Source organism: Schistocerca cancellata, chromosome 4 (assembly GCF_023864275.1).
Source record: "Schistocerca cancellata isolate TAMUIC-IGC-003103 chromosome 4, iqSchCanc2.1, whole genome shotgun sequence".
NCBI lineage: Eukaryota > Metazoa > Arthropoda > Insecta > Orthoptera > Acrididae > Schistocerca > Schistocerca cancellata.
Window position 1 is genome coordinate 228,397,029 of NC_064629.1, and position 22,186 is coordinate 228,419,214.

The 22,186-nt window shown below is 35.6% G+C and overlaps 1 protein-coding gene across 5 annotated transcripts in view; it reads left to right on the plus strand.

Moving 5' to 3' along the window:
• Positions 1-10,841: 10,841 nt before the first annotated feature.
• Positions 10,842-22,186, plus strand: part of LOC126183488 (histone-arginine methyltransferase CARMER) — a 106,169-nt gene continuing 94,824 nt past the window's right edge. For 4 of the 5 annotated variants that reach the window (XM_049925516.1, XM_049925518.1, XM_049925517.1 and 1 more), the window contains exons 1-3: positions 10,843-11,044; positions 21,174-21,305; positions 21,413-21,516. In XM_049925516.1, coding sequence (XP_049781473.1) covers positions 10,912-11,044; positions 21,174-21,305; positions 21,413-21,516 — 369 coding nt within the window. In that variant the 5' untranslated portion in view covers positions 10,843-10,911. Of the gene's footprint in view, positions 11,045-21,173; positions 21,306-21,412; positions 21,517-22,186 lie in introns of all 5 variants that reach the window. The other variant, XM_049925521.1, reaches the window with a different exon arrangement.

Consider the following 22,186-nt stretch of genomic DNA (forward strand, 5'->3'; position numbering starts at 1 on the left):
GTATCAACTTCGCTTTTTAAATGTAACCACACTATTTTTGCCACCAGAATAATAGATCTTGATGAGACAAATTCAGCGATATAACTCGTCTGTAGATCTAACAAGAAATCACGGAGCAGATATAAATTGGATATAGGTATTTTTGTGCAGCTACTGCGACCATTTTGTGGCTCGCTACCTCGAAGCAGACTGTGACCAGAACCCAATCCTGAATCTGCACTTGGCACCAACGCATTAGCACAGAGTTCTTGAAGTGTTTGCTTTCTCAGACATTTGAGAAATACATTTCTGTAAATAATATGCAACTCTTGTCATCAGGGCGTCTTCCTCCATTTACTGTTATCCACTGTGTTGTGTAAATTTCTACAAATCTCTTACCAGGGATACATTAAAGTCTACTGTTTTCACCCTGTTACCATCCAATCAGCAGTATGAGAAATTAAAAACTACAGCTTTAAAATTGACACTAGAGTCAAAAAGTGGACCATTTTTGAGACATCTGTTGCTATTGTGATGGAGAGGGAGATCTGTCAGGCAAAAAGCTCCTGCCTCAACCCACCAGCCCCTCCCTGGCGGTTCTAGGCGCTACAGTCTGGAACCGCGCGACCGCTACAGTCGCAGGTTCGAATCCTGCCTCAGGCATGGATGTGTGTGATGTCCTTAGGTTAGTTAGGTTTAATTAGTTCTAAGTTTTAGGCGACTGATTACCTCAGGAGTTAAGTCGCATAGTGCTCAGAGCCATTTGAACCATTTGAACCCCTCCCTAGGTGTGTACGCCGATGACGTTCTTACATTTTTCTTCTTTCGTTAATGACGGACTAGAAGCCGACAGAAACTGTCAGATGCAGAAGACTCAAAATCAATCCATGTTTGAAGGCCGCTAAAAAGCTCGCGAAAGGTATATAAAAGTAAAATCAGTTGACATGTTGGAGAAAAACATCTTGCTGATCAGCCCAGTCATAAACGCAGGGACGACTGTGGTATACTGCATGGAAGTAGATACAGAAGACATAAAGGAACTCACAAATCATTTTGGGCTTTGTGAAATGTAATTACATAAAGTAGTTTCATTGCACGTTTCGTTCAGAGAAAGTAAGTGGCACTGTGTAGGGCTAGAGGATTAGGTGCAACAGATATGGTCAGAAAAAAACACTTTCTCCATGCATTGAAATGAATGTTCGTTTTGAAAACATTAAACGTACCAGTAACAGTCGCCCAGGCACGATTCCACAAACTTCGTCACATAGCAAAATTGAATGAAAGAAGAAACATATAGCTTCATTTTCCACAAATGTGAGACATTGGTCTAGAAACCAAAATACCATTGCGAATGTAATAAAATATTTTTCTTCTGAATTAAAACTAAAAATTGTTTGTGATTTAGTGTTTTGCAGGGGCAGAGAAATGTAATTCTTTACAAAAAGTCTTTGAAATCAACATTTTTATGAAGATTTTACTGTTCCCATATGCAGAAAAGAGACACATGCAAAGTATGTGATAAATTTAAAACTTACTACCAGTTTTCAAGTGAAGGAAAAAAGGAAACACTTCTGATGGACAGTGAGTAAAAGGCTGAAAATTTAGAGGCTTCATATAGAATACACCTATCAAATGATAATGAAATTCAAATATATCATGGGTGACATTGAATACTGGAAAAATTTGGGCCTCGCTAAATGAAAATTCGTTCGTCTTCGTCCGCAAATGGGTCAGAGCGCATGATATTGTATCCAGGAGGAAGAAAAATCGCAAGAGGCAAAATTGGAAGTATATACAGAAATTTCTTCCATACATACCCCCTGTGTACCATGCCTCCTGTCTGAATCTAACATCAGAAAATATAGTTAGTGATGATGAAAATGAACAAGTAAACATCATCAAATACCGTATCCAGAATATTTCATCTGATTATTGACCGAATTTAAAAATTCAAAGTATTGTCATAAACTAATCATTAAGAGGTACGAGCTTGTGTTAAAAGTTTAACACAGTCAGCCAAGTATTACATTTGGAAACTGTGTGTGTTTTCTTGAGGCAGTGTAACTGATGATGCACAAATACTCAGACTTTATTCACCCAATATTTGACAATGAGAGTACTTAGCGACTTCCAACAAACTTTACAAACAATTTTAAATCTTTACGAAACTTTTCCCACAGGCACCCACCAAAAAGTGATAAAAGGGAAAAGATTATTGCTTGCTACATTCTTATTTTTCATGCAGCAAAACTTCAGCACCAGGAGGGACATTTTAATTTATTACTTCTTTACCTTCATCTCTATTCGCAAGGTAGTTTGCAGACAATGTCAAAATATTCCACAGAATGTAACTTCAAAATTATATCATTGTTCAACAGATAGTTAAGTAGCTATAACATCGTAAACATTAAGATGTGTGTAAAACCAGCTTTTCCTTAAAATGGCATACAGTGAAACTTCTACACCACTGTGACTTTCTACCTCTTTACTACTCCCTCTATTGGCACATACTTCGCAGATAGTATCTACATATATCACCAAACACACCCGCAAAATTATGTACAACACATAGTTTAGGAGACATGATGTCATAAACATCGAGCTGTGCGAAAAACTAGCCTTTGCATAATTGAAGTGAAAATTACCCTGACTATATTCAACCAGTGTTTCATAATGAGAGCACTTGGTGATTTCCAACAAACTATAGACATAATTTCTAACCTTTCCTCATTTACAAAGTAATCAGACATTTAAAGTTGTTTTGTAGATAGTTGTGTTCAGCACTTTAAAAAATTGCAAGTTTATTGCTATTAAGACTAGTATGATGAAATGATATTGTGATGCATGCTATTTATATTATTTATAACAAGGAAATGGAAGTATACAATTATGCTTTTATCTAAAGTTGGAATATCAATATGTCACTAACACTTTTTTTCCCTCAAGTGTCCAAATGAGAAAAATAATCTTTCTGTGAAGTTTCATAGTTCTAAGCACTGATTCCATTGAAGCTAGTGGTAAATCAGGAGGGTCGAATTTTAATCAATAGATTGCTGTTCCTTGATTTTTACATTATTATTTCTGAATTTTACTTCACCTCAAGCAAATGTATGTTGCTGCAAGCAGTCAAAATTCATGTTTCTCTTGTGTTTCACAGCTTGATTGTCAAATGGCATATCAGTTGAATTGAGGTGGAGTTCTCCTCGATTCAGTTTATTCAGTAATTTTGATGTTGTTCCTCTTCTTTCACATAGTATCACATGCCATGATTCCTTGCTTTTGATCTAAGAAAACATATCTGGGACGATGTCAGTTGTTAACGTAAATATCTACTTTGTTTGGATGGAACACATTGTTTAAAATGTAACTCACTTGCAATTCTTAAAAGCTTTTGTCACTTAAATGCTTTAATGTGGATAATATTCACTGAGAGACGTCTCACGAACTTTATCGACATTGTTCCTAGTTTTTTAGGAAATTTCTCCTCTAGTAATTGCAGAGTGGTTTCTAGAGTAAAGAATTCTCAACAATAACACAAAATGCAGGCAGAAAATAATTTTGTAGAAAAATGACGAGTCAAAATGCACATTTTCATCTCAATGATTGATAAATTTTAGATCTTGGCATGGTAAGACAGATACTAAAATATCAATGATGTGATAAAGTTTGTTGAATCCCATGTATTTCTGTTTTGCTCTAACAAACTAACTTTTGCAAAATTGCCATGGTGTACAAACAATATAGAATGATATCATTTACTGTAAAGATAACCAAGTCTTGTTTTAGAAATGTCGTGAAAGGTGTCCCTTACCAAATTGTCTTTTGGGTATGGGAGTCAGATAATAAAGCACGTGAGTATATACCCAAAAATCACTCATTCTCAATAAAAGTTGTTGCTAAACCATGCTCCTTACTCAAAAGTTTAATCACCTCCTATTTCTCGAATTATGAAGTTGTAGGACAACTTGAATGGCAATCTACACCTGCTGAAGTAATCTGTTCTAAACTGTTACTTTAAAATTCTGTAGCAATAATCACAATCTGCAATATCAAAAAATATACACTGTCCAGTCACATTAATGTGACCACCAATCAAAATCCTGAATAACCACATTTTGCAGTATGGACCACTGCAAGATGTGCAGAAAGAGAGTCAGTGAGGTTCTGGAAGATACCGACATGGGAATGGAACCTGTCGACTCCAGGGCCATGCCCAGTTGCACTAGGTTTGTTGGCTGAGGATCAATGATATGAACAGCCTGTTCGAGGTGCTGCCACAGATTCTTGTTTGAGTTTAAATCCAGGGAGTTTGGTGGCCAGGTCAGTATGGTAAACTCATCCTGGTGCTCTTCAAACTATGCATGTACACTTCAAGCTGTGTGATATGTTGCGTTGCCCTGCTGGTAGATACCATCTTGCCAAGGAAAAACAACTTGCACATAGGGGTGATATCCCTTGTACCTTACAGAACTACAAGATAACACAGGTACCACACTCACCCTCTTCTGGCCCGAACCCTTCCTATAATTGTTACATGGTCTTTGCTTTCAGACATTTCAAACCATACCCCCCAATGCCCGTCTGTTCGATGGAGCGTAAAACATTGATCAGAAAAGACCACTTGTCACCACTCAGGAGACGTCCAGTTACAGTACTGGTGTACCAATGAACTGCAGTCACCATGGGTGCATGAGTGAGATGTCCGCTGCAGAGACCCATACGCAGCAAAGTTCGCTGAATAATCGTTGAGGAGACACTGTCAGTAGCCGCTTGGTTCATCTGGGTGGCCAGTTGCTCAACAGTTACAGGTCTGCTCACCTGTCATCTATGGCCTGCGGTGTACCACAGCTGCCTTGGCGCTGGTTTTAGATTGCGCCGTTTTGCTGTGCACAGTGTGCTGTAACTAAAGTGGCAAGCAAAAAATTTACAAACTTTGCTGTTTCAGAAATACTTCCACCCTTGGTCTGTAAGCAAATGATCATGCCCTCTTGGACGTCAGATAAATTGTTACATTTTCACATTATGACAATGACTGCACTGTTATCCACATCCCCCGGTATGCTTCATACATGCTCCAACACTACTGTTGCGGCCTGCCATCTGTGAGTCGTTGTTGCATGTTGATGTTGAAAATAGGGGGAGGTCACATTAATGAGACTGGACCTTGTATTAGCATTTTTTCCTCTGTGATATGATGAAATGTCTTTTTCGTAACAAAACTGAAATATACCTTGCCTGTGTAGAACAGAATAACAAGGGAATAACACACTAAAGCTCCATTCAGACTAGACGCCAAAGGAATGGAACAGCAAGCGATATCACTATCAAATGGTGCATACACACTAGATAACCCATCAGGACAACTGACTTTCGCTTATCCCAGCCTCGAACGATGAAAGTGAGGATGTAAGATACCATGAGCGATACTAAAGTCCAAAAATATGATCAGAGCAGGTTATTTCACTGGTTTCTGGAAATAATCATAAAATGTTAATTGTCATTTTATGCTCATAACATGCAGTTTTTCCTCTTGAACTTCATTATTTTAAAAAAATGAAAATGATATTCAACTAATTTGAAAGTCCACTAAAATGCTGCATTTGAGTCATGTGGTGTCTTTGACGTCACTGGCTAGTATGCTGTTCCTACTGTCTTAAAGCTGAGATGTCTGTGAAGTGTCTGGCCAGCACACTGATTCTTCTGTCTTAAAGCTCATTAACAGTGGTACTTGTTTCGCAATTTATGTTTCGAAAACATTACAAATGGTGTGTAGTACCACATTGTACAAATACATCTATAAAAAGTTCTAAAAAATTGTTTTTGAGTGTTCCAAAGAATGAGAAGATGCATAAAATGTGGCTGCACTTCGCTTGTAGAGATCCAAGTGAGATGGTGATCACTATGCCTATTTATTCTCGTATGAATTATTTTGATGTAAGGTAACCTCATTTTTAGCGAAATATATAGTGTTCTAGGGTGCTATTACAAATTTGACAAAATAGAGCCTTCTTAAGAGCAAGTTTTTTTTCGTTTCCTTTCCTGTTCTCGTCACTAAATACTACTGTCTTCTTAAGTCCACTTTATTCATAATACAGTTATGTAACAGCTTTAAATTCTGTATGATATTGCATATTGATATCTATTTTCATATATTAGCTCCATTATACACTTGATCAATTTGAGATAAACCACAAGAATGGTGTTAAGAAAATGAGTTTCGTGTCTGACATAGTTATATTCTGAAGAATCTGAGAAACCATTTAACAATTTCTGACCGCATTACTCTTTGCAAACAAGTCATAGAAGACAGCGGTTTTCCAGTTCCAACTGTCTCCAATGAGCCTGTTATATAGCTGTACGATTTTGGCTAAGAGAACTTACGAAAAATGTAATAAAACTAGCACATTATGATAAATAGAAATCTGGTCCTGCTTAAGCACTTTTAAATCATAGTGTTGCAGCAGTTAAGTATACAGTAGAACAAGACACTTTAAGGTTCTGTTCTGTCAACTGTATATTTTGTAGACTCTATTTTCTTTTGGTTTAAATTAATGACTTTGAGGAACAGAAAAACTGCAGTGTGTAAAGATGTTGAAGGCAAACACATTAGTCCTCTGCAGCTCCCTATGAATGTTATTATGCTGGCTGAAAACTGAGAAAAGAGGAAATCAGTAGTAGTTCTGGCAACAACCACAGAAGTTAACAAGCAGAATTATCTTCTGAATGAAAAAATTGTCGGTGTGTTTTATTGAATGTGGTTTCACAAGTTGCTCTGGGAAACCTTTTCATCATAGTCCAAGCAAATAATCCAGGTCCAGATTCCTTCAGCTTTAAGACAATTCTGCGACTTATTGCTGTGTCACAGTATTTCCTCCACAGTCGCCGTCCAGTGCAGTTTTCATGTTTATTATTTCCAGAACATAAAAATCTGAATTGCTTTTGAAGAATGAAGAGACCACAAATGCATCAACTTTTGGAGGGTTACCACTATCAGCCTTCACAAAATTCGGTGCCATTGTCACTTAAAATTCCTAAATGCGTTTTCCATGACTAAATAACGAAACTGTTTGCAGTTACTTCAGGTAACACTGCTATAAAACACGTATAGCTTTGCCTTATTCCTAGCCTGTGACATCACCAGAGTGTCAGCCAGTAACAGAGCATTTTCAATCATGTGACCAAATCTTGAAATTTAATGATTTTTAAGCTTTAACTACATAAAACTAACACTTACAATACTGGCCAAAAATGCTGTTTTAATATTATAAATATTCCGAATATCCACAACAATCTGAACAATATTTTTAACACAGGAAAGTGGTCTATTACAGAACAGGCAAAGGTTATCAATCACCATACCAAAATTTATATTGGATATCCTTGATAAAGTTTGTACAGTAAACGCCTGTAAAGTGAAACAGTTGGAAAAGCGCAATCCAGACATTTCAAAACATTGACATATATTTTGTTGTGATAATATATTCATACAAACATATCAGATAATGTTTATATGCTGTGCTTTTTTTCTGAAAAAAAAAGTTTGAGGGTACCCTGACATGGGATATAATGCAGCGAAAATTAGTTATAACTGAAGCATGGGATACCACCCATCTGCTGTTAGCCATGACGTCATCAACATGTCGAAATAAAAAAAAATGCTATCGTACTCTTCAGTTGACTTTATAGCTCAAATGAAGCAGGTGATACTGAGAAAGTGGTATCGAACACATCATTTACATGACCTCAAATTAAGCATGCGATTTGAGTGTATGCATATCTGTTTAGCACTACCATCGCCCACTATTAGCGGGCGGAGGCACAACATGCTTGTCGAGCTGCCTGCCAGCGATTCAGTTGTTGAGAAGGTTGCCGCAGCTTTGAAATGCTTGAAACAGTCAATGACATCGATTTTCCCACCAAAAACTGCACTGGTATGATTCGTATTGCAATTACCAACACGAAAAAATGAAATGAAAAATTTACGTCGTGAAATAAATCTTTGGCACTCTTGCAAGTTCTCAACATCGTAAAAAAATTGCTTTGTTGACGAAAAGGTTTTGGAGTACGCAGCCCCCAGCGTTCCCCCAGAAAAACAGCACTGTTTATACGGCAAAGCAAAGGTCCTATTTACCTTATTTATTGTGATTTTTTCTTTATACGTATCAAATAATGTCAAAAACATCTGTACTTTTCCCTTTCAATAGAGCTGACCTTTTCACCATCAAATTAATGGTTATTATGAAAATTAATGGTTATTAAAGGTTATTATGAAAATTTCTTCATCGATGTATGTTCTTATTTTTACAAATTGTAAGCTTTTTTCTACCCAGGTATTGTAAAACTTAAAGGTCGATTTACACTTAACAGAACGAAATGAGGCGGATCATAATGTCATAACAATTCACACTGCATTTCAAATGGCAGCAATCACACAGGTTGTAAACAGAATGTCAGGGTGTCTTGGGAAGAAAGTTTTGACTTTGACGTTGGTGTGTGGCGGGGGGAGGGGCAATGGTGTCGTCGTCTACTAGTGTCGGAAGATAACGTATTCTCGCAACACTCAACTCATATTATAGCATCGAGTTCGTACTTTTTCGTTTTCTTAGCCTTTATTTTATTGTTGAGTTTTGTTTGGTTTCCTTGGTACAATGCAAATGTTCCATGACAACTTCGTTACTTTTTTCGTGTTGTGTTCTTCTGCAAGAGAGACCAGATACCTAGGAGGGAAAGAAAATTTGGATCTACAATACTAACATTGAGAAAACACCTTCTGTGTATAAATAAGAACATAATATGATGAAGTCCTTTTCGTTAAATAACCGTTTGCAACAGTGTAAGCATCAGTTTTATTGAAGCACAGAAATACAGTTGTTTTAGACATTGTTTTGGACTTAGAAAGAAAAAAAACATGGAATTATAAAATAAACAAGCTCAATGTGACTGTATAATCATTATTTTTTCATTGTCTTGAAATGTTGCTCCAGTTTTCAGCAGTTTACCATACAAATTTTATCAAGAACATCCTTGCTTTAGCCATTAACAAACTTTGACAATGTTAATTCCTTAATTCTGATATTATATTCTGGCTTTTTGAATCACACAGGGTATTTCATCACCCAACGTCAGTGTCTCGTGGGGGGCTAAGCAAAGTGACGCTGCTTGGACGTTCCATCTAGTTGGAATATTCCACCATTTGACAGTGATGTCGCCTGCCATTGCCTTGATGACTAGTGTAAATTGGCTATAAATCAATTTTTGCTTTCATGTATCGGACCTCTCTGGTCAATGAACATTCAATGGAAAAAATATCCAGTTACTCATGGAACAACTGCACGACATTACGAAAACAAAACAAAATAATACAATAAAGACTAGGAAGCTTCAAAACCGCTAAATCCACTATGAAACACGTGTGAGTGCAGTGAAAATCGGTTAACTTCCGATGTTAGCCGACGACTCAGTTCCCCACACAAACGTAAACATTGAGTCCTTTGTGAATGACTCCACTTGAAATACATTGTGGAATGTTTTGACTTTTCATTCCACCCCATCCCATTCCTTCAAGTGTGGATCGACCTTAATATCTATACTGAAAAATAACCAGAAACGTAAAGACAAGTCAGAAACTTCAACAGTAGAACCCAACAACAAATGCCCAAAATGCTGCAACTAAAAAACCCTAACTTAGAAGACCTCCTCTAAACGGGACACAAATGCGGTTGTGTGTGTGTGTCAAAGGTGTCAACAGCACCCATGTGCCTGAGTGACGCCGCGTCGTATGCGCCTATAGCACTCAGGGGCAGGACAGATAGAATACGTTTAGATGTTGAGAAAGGTAGACTGGGCCGTGTTAAGATTCTCATAGGAGCCCGGAAAACATCTTAGCACGTCCACAACAGTCAAAGGGTTCATACACATTTTATGTAGACTGTACTAAACTGGTTTAGGCATTAAAATACTATGCACACACTACAACATATGTCTGGAGGAATGGAAAATTATCTGCATTATTCTGGTAAAAGAAATACAAGAAGGAACTTCTCAGCAACGCCAACATTATGAAGCGCTTCTGTGTCAGCATAAAACTACGCCGAGTAACTGCACTATGTGCTTAGATTATCATACATAGATTCGCCTAAGAAAAATGCTGCCACTATCATGCACTCATTTTTGTCAAATGAATTTGATCACGGGAGTGATTCGTGTATAGATTATAGGCTGAACGTGACATGATAAGCGTTTATAAAAATGTTGTCGTGGCTAAATAAATACAGTGATAAGAATTTGTTGGACCATCAAGTGTACAGTCTGCTTTTGAAAGCATAGGCCTACATCGAAGAGAGATAAGTTCTTTTATACATGTAACGTGTCTTAATAAATTTTTTTATCATAATGGACACTGAGAAGATTCAAAGTATGTTGTTTTTTTTTTTTAATTTTGCGAATTTTATTGCCTATAAATAAATTTGATTCCTTAAGATATTTTTGGTTTTTCGTACATGTTGAAAACCTTTTTCTGCAAATGCCTTGTTTCCGTTTCTTTTTATTGTTTGTTTACATTCTAAAATATTCAATAACACCGCCAAAATAATCCAAGTATTCGCGGTAAAGAAATAAGTAAAGAAGAATGCATCTGATTTACGTTGAAATTCTTGTAATACTCTATACAGCAGTTATGCGGCGTCTTACAGTTGGCCCCTAGCACTTAATGCTGCAAACAAATTGACCAAATATGAGTGACCTATAGACATGGAGGTACAATTACTATTATACCTCCACGTCTATAGGTCAGTATCTGAGAACCTATCGTAAATATGCGGATAATTTACTGTGGTCAAGTTCATCATTGCAGCATTGTATTTCAAGTTCTTTGCACTGCTTCGAGCTTGTAGGCATAAGCTTAGTGTCACGCTATCTTATCTAATACGAAAAATGGCGCAGATATTTCGCAGGGTGAATGTCTTGTGCGCTACTACTACGTGTGAATTTGTGCCAAAATATGAACATTCGGTGGTTGTTACGCTAGACTACGATCCTCAGGGCCTCAGCGCAAAAATTCGGAAAGGTAATCAGTCTTATTTCTCTTTAAATTCTCTTGTACCAAACATCTCATTGTGTGTATCCGACGCGTCTTTTTGAAGAGAAAAGTATAGGAAAAAAGAGCAGGTTTGTTCAGTTATTCACCTAGTTATGCATAAGGACGTTCTTAGCCATCGCAATTCCTTTATTTCTCAAGTAGTCACTGAAACTCATTCTGAGACTTGGATACCGGTACAAACCAAGCAAACTTACTTTTATCGAAATTTCTTAGAAAATTTTGAGATTAAACATTTAAGGCCATTGTACTGTGGAAAATATTTCGTATGTAAAACTGAACCTTCGGTGCGCATTAGAAATTTCTTTGTTAAAAAGGAAAGTTCTAGTTTGAACAGCGTCGGTTTGAAGTGATCACTATTGGTCGTGAACAGCTGTAGTGTATAGGTACTAACTATAACGCTGACGACATATGATTAACTCTGATTTTTGCGAAGCAGTATTTTGACTGTTGCTTGGTAATACCAGAGGCGAGAAACGTCAGAGCGCGACTTCAGCGACTTGTTTATTGAGTGAACTTTCGTTTCAGATTTTGGATGAAAGAAGTGTAATTGTCAGCACTTTCTGTTTACGTATGAAGTGGCTGATGTTTGACCTATCCGTATTTTGGATATGCGAGGGATCTCCTGTAGCATAGTTGCAGTTTCATAGTAATGAACCAGCATTATCCATGTCTGAACACCAGGTTGTTCACGGATATTTTCTGAATAGCTTGGTACAAGTGATGTTGGTCTCCTGTTGCTCATTACAGAGTAATTTCTGATTCCCATTTATTTTTGTATCTGTAGTGCAATAAAAATATCTGCACAGATAGTGTCGATGGTATACTGTGTGTGTCTCATTTGGAAACAAACGTGTGCCATTCACTCACTGTGCTTGCTGTTGAAGACAGTAATGCCCACTTTACACCTAATGAATGAGGTGGCCCAATGGTTAGAACACTGGACTCACATTTGGGAGGATGGCAGTTGAAATCTGCAAATGGCTGGCCAGATGTCTTCTGTGATTTCCTTAAATCACTCCAGGCAAATGCCTGGATAGTACCATTGAAACAGGGCATTACCAGTTTCCTTTTCCATCCTTTACAATTGGGTCAAATCTCATAAACAAGAAAAAGTTGTGGGTTACATTTATTGAATTTTGTTGCAGATTAAGATTACTAAATTCCAGCTCTGTAAATGATCATGATGTAGCAGAGTTTTCACAGAGAAATAACTGTTTGTAAACCTATGACATGTTCCACATCATGGTGGGTTGTTGTGTGGGTGATATTTGGAAAATGCAGAAACTAAACTAAATAATGAAGTCAGTTCTTGAATGTTACTCTCACTGTTCTTAAAGGAACAGTGTTTGGGCACTAGTATTTATAATACTTTGTAAATGAGCTACCCAGTAACATGCCCTGTAAATCTATGCTTATTGCAGATGATGTAACATTTGTAAGATGTATGCTAACTGTAAATACAAAATTGGGAGTACCGTAAGTTATGTAATACCTAGTTTGAATGTGAAACTTTTGAGTAAAATACGAACAGTTTCCAAAAAAAACTATTGTTTAATTCCTTCTGATTCCTCCCTGCCCCCCTCAATATCAAAATTTTTTTGTGGTGCAAATCTCATGGGGGCCCAGAAAAAATTTTTTTACAGGAAATGTAGTTTTGTATAGGAAAGAAAAATGTGTAGGTATAACTCAAGATAGTCTGTAAATAAGTATAACAACTGCAAAGAGTGATATATCAACAATTTGACTTAAGAAAACAATAGTTACGGATGTACAGATACAAATCTATCTAATATATTACCTTCATTGACACATTGTCTCGCTAAATGCCTTGAAAAATGGAAAAAAAGAAATATCTGTAAAAGTGGTTCACACTCTTGAATTCAAAAACTGTTGTAATCCAAATTGCTAAGTAATTTTTGAGACTTGTTTATTCAATGAACGTTGATATTGTCCTGGTAGAGTGTGCAAATGCTGAGTGGTGGATATATTAATTAAATAAACAGAAACAGGAAACAAACATTAACATTGACTTGTATAAATTATCAAGTCACGTTAAACATGAGGCCCAAAATATATTTTGGTACATGAAAATGGCAGTGTGTGATTTCTTCTATTTCTTTTTAGAGTGAAGCACTTATTGTTTCCTCAGACTCCCACTATATTTTCAGAAAATTATTTATGGATCTTTTAGAGGTAATACATTATTTGTTACATGAGAATATGTTATTTGTTTTACTCAATAAAGTAGTAGTAATTTTATAGTCACTTAAATGTGTTCAGATTTGGTAAAAGTATTTACTGCAAAATAAACTGCCGTAGACCATCGAATATCTGAATGCTGATAAACTTAAACATTGGCTAATTGAAAGCATTCAACAAATTTAAATTTACATGTCCTATAGAAATTCTGCTACATGTCATCATGGTTGACTTCCTATGTGTACATCTGAATCTTCACTTGTGACAGTTCATGCTATTGTACAATTCATGACGACGACTAAAATGTCACACTTGTAGAAATATTTCGTTTGGTCATTGCTGGCTTTATTTTGTTGTTAATCAGTGGAACATTAAATCTGCAACATATCTTTAGTTCTAAGAGTGTTCATAATGTTATATACTACTTTTCCATTTTGAGACTTTGTTGAATAAACTGTATTGATGTGAATGTATTATACTGTTTTATTCTATACTCAGAAAAATTGTAGAGTATTAAAAATTTTGTTATATTTGTGAAAATTTTGAATATTATGTTGTTTAGTCACAAATTTGTCAAAGTTCATACACATGCATACAAATGTGCATACATACATACATACATACATACAGCATTTGTCAGTTTATTCTGACTTTTGAAGCAGGTACTGTTTGAGTGTGCTGTATTTTGACACTAGGGGTAATGGCTACAAATGGAGGTTTGTAAAAATGAAGTACTAACAGAATGTTAGTTTGGTTTTCAAAGTGGCTTTTCAACAGAAATTGCTATATATGCTTTCACTGAACAAATATTAAAGGCTTTTGACAACTGAACACCACCCATTGGGTTTTTTTGTGATCACTGTGTGAATCGTGGAAATCTTCTAGATAGCTTACCTATTGTGGAATGAGTGGTACAGTTCACAAATGGTTAAATATGAATTAAACTTGAAGAATGAAGAAGATTGAAATTAACTATACAGATAGTCTACAAAAACCAACCAACCTAAGTGGGGAAGTATCAAGAACAGTTCAATCTTGTGTCCCTTATTGTCCCCAATATATATTAATAGCTTGCTACTCTATATTCATGAGGATGCAAAGTTAGTTCTTTTTGCTGATGATACCAGTACAGTAATCCCACTCAGCAAACAAGAATTGACTAAGGAAACTGTAAATGTCTTTCGCAAAATTAAGTGGTTCTCTGCAAATGGATTCCCACAAAATTTTTAGAAAACACAATATGTACAGATCTGTACTGTAAATTGCATAACACTATTGATAAATATAGACTTTGAACACAAGTATGTTGGTAAAACAGAATGTTCAAACTTTCCAGTTTTGTGCACTGTTAAGAAATTGAATTGGAAGAAACACATTTATGATCTGCTGAATTGTTTGAGTTCAGCTATTTATTCTATAAGGGTTATTGCAAATTTTGGTGATAACCATATCAGTAAATTAGCCTATTGTGCCTGTTGTAATTAACTGCTTTCATATGACGTATTTTGGGATAATTCATCATTGAGAAGGAAAGTATTCATTCCACAAAAGTGTGTAATAGGAATAATAGTTGTAGCCCACTGGAGATCAGCATGCAGATATTTATTTATTTAAGGAATTGGGTATATTCACAGTACCTTCACAATACATATTCACTTAAGAAATTAGGTACTAATAACCCAGCCCAATTCAAAAACAATAGCAAATTGCATAGCTGCAAGACTAGAAGAGAGGATAATAAGCTTTACTAGTCTAGTGTAAATCTGACTTTGGCACAGAGGTTGAATTATGCTGCCACAAAAGTCTTTGGTCCTTTACCAAATAGCATTAAAAGTCTGACAGATAGCATTTAGAAAACAAATTAAAATAATTACAGAATGACAACTACTCCTACTGAACAGATGAATTTTTAGGTATTAATTAAAAATTACATAACATAAAGAAACCTTATGTTAAACTGACTTTCCACATTATTACGAGATGTTGTATTCATGATCTATGGAACAAGTATTAATGCAGTGCAATGTAATGTAGTAATGATAAAGCATCTCCACACATTAAAACCTGTTAAAGGGAATGTTACTCTTGGAACCTGTTGATTGCATCAATTTTCTGCAATTATACAGTGGAAATTTTAATGATTTGTTTAGAGTTACTTCGCCCTCACATTGAAGAATAATACACAAGTATGCGAAAATTCATTCTCCTCTACTAGGTCCTCCAAAGACAGTTCATTAAGATATGGCAGTGTGGGAACATATAGCCTACATGATCCATTTAAGAACCAGAGCACTTACATTTTTCTGTTTTTATTGCACTCCTCTTTTTATACTGTACATAGAATATTGATATTCTTCTTAACCTCTTCCTGCATAATGTGCACGGGGAAAGGTAATACCTCTACCATTTTGGTACTTACCACTGCTATTTTGTTTTTATCCTTGATTGTAATTTCTATGGCTGTGGAAAGTCAAGATACACTGCAATAAATTGAAATAAAACAATTTTTCACAAAGCTTACACAGTAAAAAATCAACACTAACAATGTTTGCCATGTTGTCAAATTTTATGTCAATCAGAATTTCTGGCACACACATCAAACAGCACTGTACACAGTCAAATTTTGGCAACTATAGTAAAATTTGACAAATTGTTTGGTCATTTACAAGGGCCTTAAAACACATTTGTGGTACGTGACTGTTGTCATGGTATTCAAAACATGTTTGATCAGTTTCATCTTTTGAAGCAAATGTTTGCCTGCTACATTAAGATTTGTCCTTGAAACTTCTGTAGAAAAGTGTTTTTCTGTTTGTATTCTTGTGTTTTAAATCACTGTGGTTTTAAAACCTTTTGTTATTATCTGTGCTATCTGAATTCCTCAGTGTGCTTCACTTAAGGAATTTTACTAATCTGTCTTACTTCTTTAGTTCCCTGTAGTGTATCATTGCATTCACCATTCAACAACCTTTTAAATTCTGTCTACATCTAGCATGTCCTTTCACTCTTCGGTATTTTATACAGTGTCATAACTAATAAACACCTGGGCTGATTAAATTAAATCTCAGATCGCTATATGAATCGGATGTATTCAGTATTCATTTTGAATACTTCCTCTTGAAGTTGGATGTGGCAGTTTTAAAGTTGTAGCTTTTATTTGCCTAAATAAATTTACATTAATCTCAATAGAGTGATCAGACATAGGTTGATTACTATATCTTTTTTTCAATAGTCACAAGTGAGTAACACACTATTAGTCATTTTGGAAATCAATGAGACAACAACATCTCAAACCTGATAAATTTTTTAGCTGTGATGACAACATTGTTGTTGTTGTTTTTCTGAATTTTATCGCAGATATTCCTTGTGCTTTTGACACTCTTTAATCATCTACTTTTATTATTTATACATGGGTGGCACTCAGTAAGTTCTGACATGTTTATATCCACTGCTGACTCTTCCCTTAATAATTTACACCCAGTATTGTAACAGCAAATTTTCTGTGAAAAATGTTTCACTAGTATATTCTGGGTATCATTTTGATTTGTATCAACAAAAATATTATTGTCATGGCCTACTTTCTGATAATGTAAAATTATCACCATTTATTTGTCAGCGCATTAATTCATCTGCTTTCCTATCACTTGGTCCCAATGTATTGAAAACTGTTAAAAAAGGCAGAAAAATATTTGAAGCCTATAGTGATATTAGGATGAGGGGTGTTCAGAATAAGATAAAAACCAACATTGTGGGTAACATTGAAGTCTTTATTCAAAAGTAGTTGCCAGAGCCCTGAGCACAGCCATCTCAGTTTTTAATGAGCAGGAGGATTTCCTTCTTACGAATTTCCTGCAGCCGTGACAGGAGCCAGTCATTCATTGTTGTCCTCCAGTCATTCATTGTTGTCCTCCAGCAGTCATTCATTGTTGTCCTCCAGCAGTCATTCATTGTTGTCCTCCAGCAGTCATTCATTGTTGTCCTCCAGCAGTCATTCATTGTTGTCCTCCAGTTTGTCATTCATTGTTGTCCTCCAGTTTGTCATTCATTGTTGTCCTCCAGTTTGTCATTCATTGTTGTCCTCCAGTTTGTCATTCATTGTTGTCCTCCAGTTTGTCATTCATTGTTGTCCTCCAGTTTGTCATTCATTGTTGTCCTCCAGTTTGTCATTCATTGTTGTCCTCCAGTTTGTCATTCATTGTTGTCCTCCAGTTTGTCATTCATTGTTGTCCTCCAGTTTGTCATTCATTGTTGTCCTCCAGTTTGTCATTCATTGTTGTCCTCCAGTTTGTCATTAGAGCTGCTGTGCTTCCCCCTGAGATGTTTTTTTTTTTTTTTTTTTTTTTTTTTTTTTTTTTTTTTTTTTTTTTTTTTTTAGCAAACCAATCACATGGAAGTTGGAGGGCTACAGGTCTGCAATACAAAAGCTGCTCCCACTTGAACTTGGCCATTACACACTTTGTGTACATAATCTTGATTTGTTCTTTATTAAATTGGCATGAAGTTGTATGAGGATGTTTGACACTGAAGGCAATTTACATCTCCAAAGTAGGAAACGCACCTGGGCTGGTGGAATCTTTTTTCAGTTATGTGTTGTCACAGATTGGATTAGCTGCTCTGTTAAGTGAGATTATTCATTAATATCATAAACTGCTTCCAGGATGTGGAATAAATTTCTGGTCACACATTTCACGTTTGCAGAAATATTATGAGCCTGACACTACTTTTAACAAAGTGGCGTGTACCATGCTAATTCAGCAGCCAGCAAATTTATTGACAGACTGTATAGTGAGACATAAGATAAAAATCCCTTGTGAATTATGTGACAATCTTTGTTCGTTACTCAGTGATTGATATTCTGGTTCACAACTTATATTACTAATTTAACAGAAAATCTTTCATGTCTTTAGGTGAAATCTGCTTGTCAGCTTATCCTGTTACTGAGAAATTTGTATGCGTAAATTTTGTATTAGTATTAGGATATGGATAGTGGTAGAGAAAAGTTGCGACACTGTGCTGTTGAGGGTTAAGCTGCACTTTGCTATTGTAATTGTGCTAACATGAGAAACAGAGCCGTTACCTTTATGTTGAGCACAAATGAAGATAGAAATGGACATTAATGAATACTTGTTTCTTGTAACTGCAAGTGAATTAGCTTCTTAGAAATATTGAACCTGCTGACACACCTTCTGATATCACCTATCTATTTTTGCCTATGAAATTGTGAAAATGGCAAATAGAGAACATCCACTGAAATCCAATAAGTGTAAAATTATGGTGATTCTCACGATCTTGCATTTGTTGGATTTAGTAAGTCAATTTAAATTTAACCTAGGCCAATGCTGCCGATCAGTCTCGACACAACCTATATTTCAGAAAATAATATAAAGTAAAATATTATCAGTTTCCTGTTCTATTCTTGTTTGCACACTGACGTTCTGTATTGGTATGTTCAGCCACCGCAGCTTCTCAATACTAGCCCCGTGTTGTGTATCATACAGTATAGAAAGTGCATCATTCATTTTTGTAGAATTCATATAGCACAGCAAACAAAACAGAAGTGCTGACATTCAGTATTGATTTCAGATGTTGCCAAGTGTTGGGGAAAAAAAGTTGGCGAGCATTTTTTAATTTTCTTGTGTTTTGGGCTAAAATATGGGTAGCACTTTTTATCTTCAAAGAAAGCCAGCATTCTGATTTAGTTCAAAGTACCACACTGTACTTTTGATTGGCCAAAGTTTATGAAGTAATTTAAAAATTTTGCAGCTAGATTTGGGAACATGCCTAAATGATATATTAAGTTGGAACAATTGTTCTGTGCCTCTTAATTATTTGTATGAAGTTGCATGAACTTGGTGAAACAGTCAGATCCTATATGCACTTTTGCAGCAGTTTTGTAGAAGTTCAACACTTTCCATACAAAATATATAAATGTAAAATGTGAAATACTTATTCTCATCTATGGGCACACAACTGCTGAGAATTCCCTGAGAGAAGTAATTTTCCTGCATAGACTGTTTTAGTTTGAAATAATCAGTATTTCATGATTTAGCAATTAGCTAATTTAATCCCTTGGACATTTTCAAGCTACCTCTGTTCCTTTCCTAACATTAATTTTAAGCATATTGTGTCATATATTCCACACATCAGTTTGGGGAAGACATGTGGCAGCATCCGTGTATAATTTCAATGAAAGTGAATTTAAAAGTGCTTCTAAGTCGCATAAGAGATATAGATCCAGATGGTACTGAATCCTTTCTTGTGCTCATGACGTGTTTTGAGCATAGTCCGTCACCAGATGACCTGGTGACAGGTAAAGAGAAGTGTTAATAATATCGTACAATACAGCCTAACCGAATAATTGAGATTATATAAATCTCAAATGAAATTAATTGTACACAATTTTTGAAGAACATGAATACATACCATCCAAGATCATTACATGCATTGTCAAGTATGCTGAATAACGTCTGTACAAAGGTCAAGCAAAACATGTCATATACAAGAAATATGCTTAACCAATAGCTGAATACAGTTATATTGTCAAGGCACTGCTAATGGAGCCATAACATAAGCTTGTATCGGTACGGGGCAGCTCTTCTGATAAAGTGTAAAATACGAATATTAATATAAAATAATAAAAGCTCAATTAGTACTTACATGCAAGGCCACTTGTATAGTACAGTATAAAAGACGCACCATTTACGTTGTCATATAGAACCATATTTGGTATGATCATAGTTTCAGTAGGGGGCATCACATCCAATGCAAAGTTAATTAAAATAATTATTTTTCAATAAAACAAATTTAATTCATTTTCACCAGCACAGTACAATACTACACACTTTTGAGCTGGTGGGTGGCATGAATCTTGCATATGATCTGGATCTGTGTTACTTATGCAACTTATCAGCATTTGTAAACTCACTTTCTTAGTTACTGTTGTTATGGTTGCACACCTCTACCAGGACTTCAGGTCTGTTTTACAACATGTGTAATCTCAGTTTAAATTTTACATGAAACTATTTTAATGTTTTGTATGCAGCTACAGTGACAAAACTCGCATCAAGGTCAAATTTTCTCTTTTTTACGGATGGGGTTGACATATGAGGTAGTTATGCCCACAACTACAATGGTTACGAGGATCCATTAAGGACACCGTCAAATGTTTTTTCATCTACAGTGATGGTTCGATTATATGATGCTATATCCGTACAATTTTCCACTGTGATAAAAATAAGAGGTTGCTCTAAAATATTCAAGGGGAGGGGGGAATTAGCTAACAGCTAACTCAAAAAATAGTGATTATTTCAAAATAAAACAACCTACACAGGAAATTCGCAGCAGTTGTGGACCCATGCATACAAGACTCCTTGTCACTTTCATTAATGTCACATGGTACAATTTTTTCAGGGAACTCATCAAGCAAAGTTTCCTAGTAACAAAAGCATATGTTATGAATTATTTGTGGTATATATTCAAGAACCTGTAGAAGCCTGCCTAACCTGTTCTTGGTATATTTATACCTTTATGAGATGTGCTGTAAATAATATATTGATTTCAAACAGCATAGTTAATAGTTGAATGAGAAAGTTTCACAAATGTGCCAAATACTGCAGCTGACCCTACACTGATCAAATTGGTATGAAGGACATTGTTAAAGTTTGTGTCAGACTTTTTTAATTTCTTAAAAATTCCAGGTTAAATTTTTTTTTTTTTTTTTTTTTTTTTTTTTTTTTTTTTTTTTTTTTAACCCACTTCAGTTTGTAAATATCATATGTTCTAGTGTTTGGTTTGTGCATAACACGTATCTTTCGATAACAAAAAGTTTTAAGTATTTTTTTCATTTATAAACTGTCTTGTATATTTTCAAAGAGTTCTTTTTCTTTTTTAAAAATTTCAGATGAGAGTACTTACGACAGTATTGGTGAATATCCCATTTCGAGGGCAACTGAATGTGCTAGAGTGGGACCACAAGGTTATGTATTCACTTTTGATACGGAGAGCCTCCTATTCAGATTTCAGAGTGTAGCAGGTATGAAGTTCTGCATCAATGCAATTTTGTTGTTTACTGCTTCTGTTCTGCCATGTCAGTCCAGTTTGTTGATTTAATCCTTTGATTTTTATTCCCTCTTTCCTCAGATGCTAGAGCATTTCACGAAGCTGTAAGCAAAGTAAAACTTGGAAAGGATTCGTCAGTTTTTACAGATCGCACTGAAGACTCTTCAGCCATGCAGTATTTCCAGGTGAAATTTTTTTATACCAAATACATTGAAATAATCAGTAGCATTGTGTTAAAGTTCTTCTAAGAGTGGCACTGAGCACATAATCTGAATGTTGTGATTTGTGAAGAAACTTTCATAGTGGTGGCAGGAACAGATCACTGAAGTTGATGACCAATTCCATGGTTTGTAAAATGCCAGAGGGCATCTTTTATGAGGTCATAGAGTAAGTTTGAGTCAGATGTCTGGCAGTTATCATTTGATAGCCTTATGAAATGATCATTTTAGCAAATCCTGTGAAATGTGGAAGAAACAGTTTTAAAAACTGATTTGGATGAAATCCATGGGGACTGAGCACAAGCACTGATGATTATTTTATTGTGGTTTAATGAGTATAAGCATGACCATAACACTGAAGATAAAAGCACTGTGGGCATTCAGTTATCATGTTAAGACCATGGTGTAATATCCCGTCAAGAGGTGGAGTTGGTTATCTTCGTAGGTTTGTTATGAGGAACAGCCTTAATTCGAACTACAGTAAAAGATGTGGAGCACAGTATATATTATCTTTCAGTATACCTTTAATTTATTTTGAATAAACACCGTGGCTTGATCATGAACCTTGATGGATCATGAATCTTAGTGAGCAGACAAATTATGTTGGTACATCTTAATTGTTGCCCACGAAAGTCTA